This window comes from Hibiscus syriacus, unplaced genomic scaffold, assembly GCF_006381635.1.
Source record: "Hibiscus syriacus cultivar Baekdansim isolate YM2019G1 unplaced genomic scaffold, ASM638163v2 tig00110597_pilon, whole genome shotgun sequence".
Taxonomy (NCBI): Eukaryota; Viridiplantae; Streptophyta; class Magnoliopsida; order Malvales; family Malvaceae; genus Hibiscus; species Hibiscus syriacus.
In genome coordinates this window covers 7,947,948-7,958,470 of record NW_024062795.1, presented here as the reverse complement: position 1 = coordinate 7,958,470, position 10,523 = coordinate 7,947,948, and the positions used below count along the sequence as shown (strand labels likewise).

General features: G+C 32.9%; 2 protein-coding genes across 2 annotated transcripts; one reads left to right on the top strand and one right to left on the bottom strand.

Moving 5' to 3' along the window:
• Positions 1–356: 356 nt before the first annotated feature.
• Positions 357–919, top strand: LOC120134316 (root meristem growth factor 2). The gene is made up of 3 exons (XM_039150755.1): positions 357–439; positions 555–586; positions 666–919. The coding sequence occupies exons 1-3, from the start codon at positions 358–360 to the stop codon at positions 867–869; spliced, it is 318 nt and encodes a 105-aa protein (XP_039006686.1). The 5' UTR covers position 357; the 3' UTR covers positions 870–919.
• A 3,902-nt stretch (positions 920–4,821) lies between these two features.
• On the bottom strand, positions 4,822–7,520 carry LOC120134439 (phosphatidylinositol 4-kinase gamma 5-like). Its single transcript, XM_039150873.1, has 2 exons — positions 7,510–7,520; positions 4,822–7,014 (listed from the first exon to the last, which is right to left on the bottom strand). Exon 2 carries the CDS (start codon positions 6,981–6,983, stop codon positions 4,932–4,934), a length of 2,052 nt encoding a protein of 683 aa, XP_039006804.1. The 5' UTR covers positions 6,984–7,014; positions 7,510–7,520; the 3' UTR covers positions 4,822–4,931.
• Between the last annotated feature and the right edge of the window lie 3,003 nt (positions 7,521–10,523).

The following is a 10,523-nucleotide window of genomic DNA, read 5'->3' as shown; positions in this document are numbered from 1 at the left end:
ACGCAAATTACCCTCTCTCTTAGACCCCCAAAATTTTCATCTTGGACCTTGAAACAAGTGCTTAAATTCACTACAAATTCTAAAAGCATATAGGTTTCAACTTCAATCTCGTTGACACAAGTGGGTGGTGATACATTGGAGGGTTCAAATGATGTGTATGTATGTATATATATATATATATATATATATATGTGTGTGTGTGTGTAATTTGAAAAGCTAGGCAGATGTTGGAAACTATAGTCCTAGGCTACTAGCTTTGACTTGGGTTCTTGCTACATAGGTGCTAAAATCTATATTTGACCTGCTTTTTAGCTTTAAAACTGTAAATTTGCTCCTGATTTTCATTTCTGAAGACAAATGGCTGCTGAGAAGATCATAACATGCCTTTTCATTTTAGTTCTATTTGCTGCATTCATCTCCTTTGCCCAAGCCAACCAAGGTACATAACACCATGTCCAATTCTTTTTCATTTGAGCATTTGTACGCATGTCACTCCCTAGTTTTAGGGTTTCTAAAGTTGATGAACTTAATTAGTTTTTTCTCATTGTTCCCAGATTCAAACCATGAGACAGTTCCTACCGGAAAGGTAATGAACTAATAACAATTTATCTATGCATGATAAATGTTGCTTATATATGATGAAAAAAAACTCTGGGGTTTAGCAGGAGCTAGTGAATGGTGCAAACAAGAACTGGCAAATTAGAGGGAGAAAAATGGTGCAAATGAAGAAGCTGAAGGATGTGAAAATGAGAGGGTCGACTGCTACAGAGTCATCAAGGTGTGGCGGCAATGGTGATCATCAGTCAGGTTTCCTGGATTTCAATGTTGACTATCATTCACCAAGGCACCATCCTCCTAAGAATAACTAATTAGGCAACATTTATATATATATATAGTAGTTTTCTTCAACAAAGAATGTTGAAATGAAGAACAGCTTTAATATCAGGAATGCTTTTTTTGCTGTTAAAATACAGTGTGATCTGGGTTTTGCTTATATCCATGAATGTTAAAACATACTACTGTTAAGCATTTCCTTTATTATTATTATTATTATTATTATTATTTACTTTCTATTATCTATCTATACTCTTCCCATCATTTTCTGTATTCCAATAATATCAGTTCGCTAGGCCACAGCCTATTGTTTGGCTTTTTTGGGCCAATAAGGATAACGGGTTTTTATTTACCCATTGGGGCATCTCGGTTTATATTTTTGGATCTACGATATTTTTTTTATAGTGTTATTGGAACTCATCACATCGAGATGATGAGTTTTAATAAAATATAATTTTTTTTTAAAATATATCACATCGAAGTAAAAAATTAAAATATTTTTTTATTAAAACTCATCACCTCGACGTGACGAGTTTCATGTCACTGTAGAAAATACCATATATCTCAAAATAAATGTTTACTTACCCTATTAGCCTAAATAAAAAACATATATACCTTACTGGGTCAATTTTACCCCTATTATCTGGTGGCCCAAATAAAATTGAGTTCTGTTCTGAGAAAATGGTCTGTTGTTGAAATTTTAGTGGGCTGAAGACTAGGCCTTGCTGATCCCAAACCATGCATGAATGTTTAGTTTTATGATTTATGTATGGGGTTTGGGTGTGCTTCATCTTATCAATCTGTAGTTTCTCCTGCTAGAGCTTATGATTGATGACACTCCACTCTTCTCCACTCCTTTGTCTGCATTTGCTTCTCTCCAATCTATAATCATTTTATCTTCAACCACAATCAATGCAAATTAATATTATTAAGGGTTAATATTAGATGCACCGTCAATTTGTTGAAGGAAATAAACAGGTTATCTTGACAGTTGATGATTCAATTTGTATGATTTTGGCAAAGCACTATAGCTGGTAGTTATGGGTCGTTGGTCGATATCAAAATCTTTTATCTTCAAAATAAAAATGAGAAAAAGGAAAAGCGTAGGTCAAGGTGCCCATTCCTTTTTGAATCTTGGTTGAGAGGTTTTATAATGATTCTAGTACTAGTGTCATATATAAGTTCATTATAATTACTCGTAAATTGACAGGTTCAATAGATATAATCGACTGATAGTAGATTTAGCTCTGATAAATTACATAGGTCCGTCAAAAATTATATTAAGAGATCACGAATTTTCAAGAGTGTCAGATATTTGAGGTCCTTTCATCTAGAAATGTTCTCTTTAAGACTTTTATTATGAAATAATTTCCTGAAAATCTTGAAATGCAAAAATCAATTTTACTAAAGAAATTTGAAAAGGATACAATAAGTATATAAATATGTAGGAAATGGCAGCAAGATAGAACAAGAACCTGTAGGGTGTTATGCGATTAGGGTTCCACGTCCAACTCTATCCAGAACAGTTTTGAAGCTGTTATTATATATTATAGTCTTATATTAAATGCAGTGTATAACTTTTAGGTCAAATTGAGCAGCTTCATGATTGAAGTTTTAGGTTAAACGGCCTATTCTGATAACAAAAACTTCACCAAACCTGCTTCATCGTGTTTGGTCTGAATTAGATAGACTTTGGACCGTTGGTTCATACACGTAATCCTGACTAATGATGTTGAATTATACAGTTCTCACATTTTGTTTCTAGATATCATCGTAACTTATAGATTATTATTCTATAGATTATTAGTAAAAACAAAGTTTTGATATTATATTAAAAATAACTTCGGATGATCGATTGAATAATCAATTCGATTCATTCTTTTTGAAATATTTTAATTCTCAACGTTTTAATTTTGATATAATGTTTTTGTAATTGGTGGCGTAGTATAATCTATGTCAAAATTAATATATAGTAATGTACCATTCATATATAAATCTCATTGACCATTATAATAGAATATTTCATCGATAAAACAACAAAATATTTATAAATGAATATTGAAAATTGTGCGTCTTATATTAACTAATAAATAAAACATATTGAAGCATTAATGCAACAAATATAAACTTGGAGAGTCTTAATATACTATTTAATATTTGAGAAATAAGTTGAAACAAGGAAAAGTAACCTCCAAACCATTATAAACTTCCCAACAACAATCCACAGGAAAAGAAAGCTTCAACTTGCTGATTTGTAATTTTAAAAAATGTTTAAAGCATTTACATTTAATACTTATATTCAATACATATTTAAACGTAAACATATTAAAGTTCTTTAGAAGTTATATATATGAAAGTATAGAGCATCAACTATTTGCGTCTGATAACGAATAAGTGACAGTTGTAAACAATGAAAAAGAAGGGAATGGAATGGGAAATGAGCAAAGAGATATGATGGAAGATGAGATAAAAACCCTACCAAAGTGAGTGTTGAAAATGAAAAAGAGAAAGGATCTGTGTTCGCATGGGACCCCAACATTATGTGATGTTTCCTTTGTCGCTTTCTAATAATATTTATTTCCACCTTGCTTTCAATGTCAGCATCGACCATCCAATTCTTGCTTTAATCAAATCATCTACACATTTTAACCTAGATTCCATCGTTTACGACTCACATTTTAATCAAGTATGGTTCTTAAGATGGCCTATTGAGCCCTGATTTGGGAATTTTTTAATTTTCCTTATTGAAATCCAATTTGGCTCGGATATATTACAAAGTAATCATTCTTAGTGTAACAAATTAATACGAGTCTTGTTTTGAGAGTGATCTTAGTAGTAAAAGAGATTCAAACAGTTGCATCAATGTGATACGTACATTGTTAATAATTAATAGAGATTCTTAACAAACATTACCTTAGAATCACCCTAAACTATTAAAAAAAACCTTGCTAAATTACCAATTTCACACTTATACATAAATCTCTTATACATCGTAATAACTTGCGAGTTTAAGTTTAATTTCAAGCATAATCATGTAATGCCTTCTCGTGAAGCATAACTTAACACCTCTAAAAGTTTCTAACATGTAATATCTAACAAGGTAATCGTCCATCGATAGTATTGTACATAAACCAATTAAAATTTAAGTTAATATTTATCAAATCATACTATAATACCCTTCCCCTAAATTTAGATGTAAGGGCATATTAAGTCCCTATTCATTTTAATATTAATTAAATTAAACTTTTAAATTTTTGATATGTTCTTATTTCTTACAATTTAAACAATTATAATCCCTGTTTGATTTGATCATAGAGACATAATATACTTTTACCCAGGATGTTGGTGGGAAATTCTTTTCAGGAATAGAGGCTAAATTTTCTTTAATTTTATAGAAATGGACAACCATGATATGTTGTCATGACATAATAAGAATCGTCTTTTTGGAAATAAAATAGCATTGAAACAAAGAAGGAAAGTAGTTTTAAAGATGATAAAATCAACCCCCACAGATTCAGTCGGCAGCGAATAAATACAAAACAAAAGAAATGATATCCACAGTAATCTAATGGATGCCAGCCATGTGTTCTTGAATCATTCACACAGAATACGTCATGAAAATTATAATACAGCGCCATATACTGACGTACAAAGATTGAAAGATTATTATTTGATACACTCATGTAAACTCTTACACTACCTGAAGAATCCGTGCTGAACCAAGGTAAAAATTAATCTCAAATGAATGAACTTGAAAGAAATATTGAGATGTTCTCATTTGCAGAAACTTTTCTAATATTATTTATCAAACAAAGTCTATAAGGAGATGATTCAAGTGAAAGAAAACAAAATCCAAAGGGCTTAGAGAAGAAATAAAACCAATTTCTACTAGTTGAAAACAAGCCAAAGAATATTTACAGCAATTCCTCGTAAAGATATGCTCCCAAACTACAACATTCCCAGGTCCTAACAAATCCTTTCATCCCAAACTGCAAACAAATCCTTTCATCCCAAACTGCAAACAAATCCTAAAACTCTTTATTTCATCTCTCAGTAAACTCGACTACCTGGTATCGATTTTCGGATATCTCGATATATCAAAACTGGCATGAAGTACCGAGCCTCTGTATCTGCTTCTGACCTAAAGTAACTGATTTTCGATTTTCGAATGCTGGGTAGAGCAACTCTTGGAACTTCTCCAAGAAGAAGGTCCATTCCTCCTCGTTCATATCAGCTAGAATCACAAAGCTCACACTTCCTGGAAGCTGCTCATTTGCACTCCTATGGCCGGACGAGCTATTGAGATAACCATTTTCTTGTTTTGTTCCAGAAAATTTTGAGTACTTCTGGCTTTTGTCACCTAAGCTGGTATTTTTGAGTGACATTGAAAGCTTTGAAATGGATGGGATCGTTCTGATGGATTTGAAAGCAGAGAAACACTGCTGCTCGGCTTCCTCTTCAATTTCCTCCTCATCTTCCTCAAAGCATTCATCCAGCCTTGAAAGTGGGAAATGGTTACTCACAAATCCATTTCCCAAATGGAATGGTGTTCTAGTCATAAAATCATCTGTAGCCATTTTCGGGTTTAAGTCCAACTCCGGTAAGTCGATATCGAATTGGAATTCGGCATCTCGGACATCAGACTTGGGAGATGACAACTTTCTCTCTGCTATCAACTTCCTCGCCTCAAGACAAACCACTTCTAGCTCACTAGGTTCCTCCTCTCCAGCCTGTAATTCTCGACTCATCATTTCACCAATTTCGGCAAGACAGAGACCAAAAGCTGCAGCTTCCTTGAGGAAAATTGTGCAAAGTACCAGAACTCGTAGGCAAGCCTCCCGTATCATGGGGAGTTCCCTTCGCAGCATTTCACAATCCTTAATAGGATCAAGATTTTGTATATACTCAAGCTCATCCTCAGAGAAAGGAATCGAAGCTTGAGGCCAATGAATCCACTCAAAGTACGGATCCTCCAAAGTTTCAGGCAAGCAAAGGCCGTGATCAATAGGAATGAGTTCCATTTGACCAAACCTTCCAATGCCATCAAGCTTCCGCACTAAAAGGTTTCCTGCATGCCTGTCGGTGTTAAATATCCTTATATCGAGTATTCCAATGCGGTGCACAGAAGAAACGGGGAAGCTTGAGGTTCCATGATCACTAGCATCAAAATCATGCTGTACAAACTGTTGGAATGACGCAATCTTGCTAACCAGACTCTTCTTGTTAGGCCTATTCCCATTCATGCCATCATTGACATTGAAGACTGAGTGCGTAACCTTCACCAGCGCTGTTGGTGGCACATTGGTAAAATGACCATAGTCAAGAAGGTAAGCCACAACTTCTCTGAAGCCTGTCTCCCCTACACGAACAGAGCGTTTCAAACCTGGTTGACCAAGGTCTTTCCCAACAAAACCTTTTGGATTGTTTGGTGCAAAAGGTTCTTCATCTGTTGGCTTCACAATCGCGACACTCTCACCTCTAGGGTTCCTAAAATAGTAAGCACCCCCAAGACCACTACGAACAGGAAGTGGATCAATACCCATCTTAATTGCCTTAACAATGTCCTTCACCACCACCTTTAATACATTAAAGCTATCGGAATGTCCCAGTATCTCGATAGGACCACTTCTATCTCTCTGCTGGAGATCCTTTCCATTAGGCGAAAGACAGGGAGTAGAGGAGCTTCTGTGCACACAGTTCCTTGTTAGGAGAAGCGGAGTATCATTCCGAACGACATCAAGATCATTCTTTAACACCATATCTCCGAACGTCAGTGAGCTTTCCCCAATAGGGAAATTAAGGGCAACTTGCAACCTTCTTTTAACTGTATGAGCACTGTCACTGCGATCCAACTCCATACCCAACACACAACCATTCTCTGTTTGCACAAAAACCCGTCTCCTCCCGACAGGTTGTTTCCCTTCCATACCATTCTTCTGTAGATATTCCCCTCTAAGAGGACTTTTGAACACTGCCACTGCCATCTGAGCTTTCCGAGACATAAAACGTTGAGAAAAAAAATCACGTGTTACGTGGCAGCCTAAGGCAGAGGAGATACCAGGAGATCCTTCTTCCCCTCCGAGAAGACCCCAAACTGGGAAGCCAACAGCAAATGAACAAGAAAAAACTCCAAATTCACCAACAATCATCAATCAATAAAACCAAAACCCCAACCCTAAACTTAAAATCTAAAACAGAAAAATATAACCCAAGTGACAGAACCGGCAGATCAGAATGAAGATCTATCCTTTTACTACCTTAAATAAGCCATCTTTAGGTGAAAATCCCCCAAATGCCTGCAAAAAAAAAAACAAAAAACAAAATTTGAATAAAAAAACTCTGATTTTGATTTAATCCATAAAAGAATTACTATCAATATATGCACCATATATCACGTACATGGTTAGAACTTAGACAAACTAGTGCAAACCTAGCTAAGCAAAGTAGCAGTTACCAAAATTAATGCAATAAAGACAGCCAAAAAACAGTGAAACTAATGCAATTCTTCAATATTCAAGGAATCTAAGTAAGCTCCTAATATGAATATTAGCTTAAAAAGCATTCATAATATCAACTGAATCAAGGAAAATTAAGATTTTCAATTAACTCAACAAATATACATAAAAACAACAACAAGAACTCTCTATACAACGAATCTTCAACGTTCAATTGTACAATAAAACCCCCGGCATTGAAGCTCTAAACCCCCCCCCCCAAAAAAAATTATAACAAAAAGAAATTAAAGCTTACCAGATGTTAAAATCTGGATAAAGGGTACAACAAAACCTAGATTATATGCTATTCGATTAAAATTTGAACCTTCCCCAACAAAAATTGAAAAAAAATCTAAAAGTGATTTTAGAGTCCGAATAGATGAGATGAATAAAGAGAAGCAACAAGGGCGACTGCAAAACGAGGAAAGACTCGTTCGAATGGACTCGGTTGTCTAAATCAGGGGAGAGCTTCTTCTCTCTGTGTACGATTCTATCCTTCCACGCAGAAACGCTTTTTAACTCGGTTGCCTTACCCTTTCAGGGTTTATTAACTAACCATAGTTAGCACTATACTCTATCTACGTCTATGTTAATGTTTGTTTATAAATACTAGGATAAATTATAAAAATAGTCATCAAATATTTATGATGATTATATTTTGGTCACCAAACTTTTCACACTTACCATACAATTAGTAATTTTTTTAATTCGTTTTTATTATGGTAACTTTTATCAATTTTTAATAAAAAAAATGATATGTCACATTATTTTTTCTCTTCTCTCTCTTTCTCTTTTTTTTCCTTGATTGAATCTCTCTTTAGTTCTCAAACTCATTATTTCACCATTTCTCTCAATAACTCACAATGAATTTATCATATTAAGATAAATATATGATATCTAACTCTAAACTTTATCATATTAAGATTATTGATATGATAGCAGAGTTAAGAAACTGATATTTCTTTTCAAGCCTATAACGATTAGATTTTTACTCATGAGTCATCTATAGAGACTGTCAGTTTTGAAATATGTTAAATATAAAATTTTTTTGGAATTAATTGAATTTATTTAAAGTTTTTAAAAATAATTCAAAATCCATTAAATTAGAATTTGAACACAAAATAGTTTTTTGAGTAAGTAGTATCGATATTATTCTTACAATATCGATACTACATGCATGTGATACCAATACCAACAGTAAGAGAAGTGTTGATACTACCTAGTGTTTTCCAGAATGTTCAAATTTCAGAATGCAAAATTTGTATCGATACTCAAAGGATATCGATACAACTTTACACAGTAGTATCGATACAATGAAACCCTAATATCGATATTGATCGAGTCCAACATTCTTTAACGATTAGTTTATTTAAATATTAGAAAGATAGTACCGATACTCTTAGCATGAGTACTGATACTACTTGTTCTGGGCAATTTTATTTTTGTAAAAAAATAATTCCCAACGGCTCCAAAACATCTATAACGGTTAAAAACGACCACAAACTCAATCCAACATATAAAAACAAGTTGAATACACTTGAAGAATGTTACAACACCTATCCAAGCTATAGAGATCAAGAGAAAAACTCTTTCACTCTTTTATTTCATTTTTCTTTTGTACATAAATGTTGGAACTCATTGCATATATTTTAATTGTTTTTCTTGTGAGTTTAATTGTTGTAAACACTTACCTTTGTAAGGTTTTCTTGTTTACATCTTTCAACATTTGTAAAAGGTCAATGGTTCTAGTTTAGCCATTGAAAAACTAAGGAGTTTGTAAAGGTTACTCTTGAGCCTATATAAAAAAAGAACAAATTAATGAGTTTGTTAGAAAATCCATAGTGTGGAGCTAAGGTAATGGATAAAGACTTAATTGAGAAGTCGAACCACTATAAATATTTATGCAAATTTTTCTATCTTTTCTCCTCCATTCTTTAAATTTTTAAAAGGCCAATTCACCCCCATCTTGATAGCTTTTTCAGTCAATCTTTTGAGCTTAAATAATCCTAATAATAAGTATAGTTTGAAATTTTCAAATTTTCAATGAAAAGGGAGCTCAAATACTTTTAAAATATTTTCTCTGTTTCAGAAAATGTTTTGTTAAGGGAGAGTTTTGCCAAAAACTATTTTTCAAATGTTTTATTATATCAAAAAGGAGATATTGTTAAACCTTTATTTTGATATAACAATTTAAAGGAAAAATATTTTTGGACTTAATTGAATTTGTTCAAAGTTTCCAAAAATAATTCAAAGTTCATTAAACTAGAATTTGAACACAAAACAATTTTCTGGGTAACCAATACTGATATTGTTCTTACAATATCGATACTATATGAACAATATCGATACTACATGAACAATATCGATGTGGTACCGATACCAAAGGTAAGAGAAGTATCGATAGTCTCTTGGTAGTATCGATACTACCTAGTGTTTTCCAAAATGTTCAAATTTCAAAATGCAAAATTGCTATCGATATTCAAGGGATACCGATATTACTTTACACAGCAGTATCAATATTGATCGAACCCAACAATATTTAACGGGTAGTTTATTTTAATATTACAAAGGTAGCACTGATACTCTCTATTCTTGTGACATCCTCAATACCGGGTTAGTAACTAAATTGTAAAGTTTCAGAATTTGGTGATTCAAAGTGGAATAATTAAATAGTTCAATGACTTATTTGAAGACATTTTATGAATTATTGTTAGTAATTATTAGATGAAGTAAAGGACAAAATGGTCATTTAACATTAAAGATTTTTATTTTCCTTTATAAGATAAGGAAACCCACGTGGAAGAGTGAAGAAGGCAAAACAAGCTTCTAGAGTTTTCTTCTTTTTCTTCAGCCATGAGCCACAATAGCAAAGGTGAGTTTTATGGTTAGTCGATTATTTGCTGAATTAAAGGTTGATTTATGATCATTAGATGATAACTAAGCTTAAGGAAAGCTTAAGTTATCTTAAAATTAAAAGATAAAGTAGTTAAGAAAGATTAAAGATTTGGAGTTTTTGAGTGAAATATTTAAATAGAGTTTATAATAAGAATTGAAAGTTGGATTTGACTTGTCATCAACTTAATTAAGAGATATGAATTGATAGAATTAGATTTAGAACATGTTGGAAATTGAGTAGGATTCTTGAATTTTATATGGATAATAAGATGTTGGGGTTTAAGATGTAATAAACGAGTA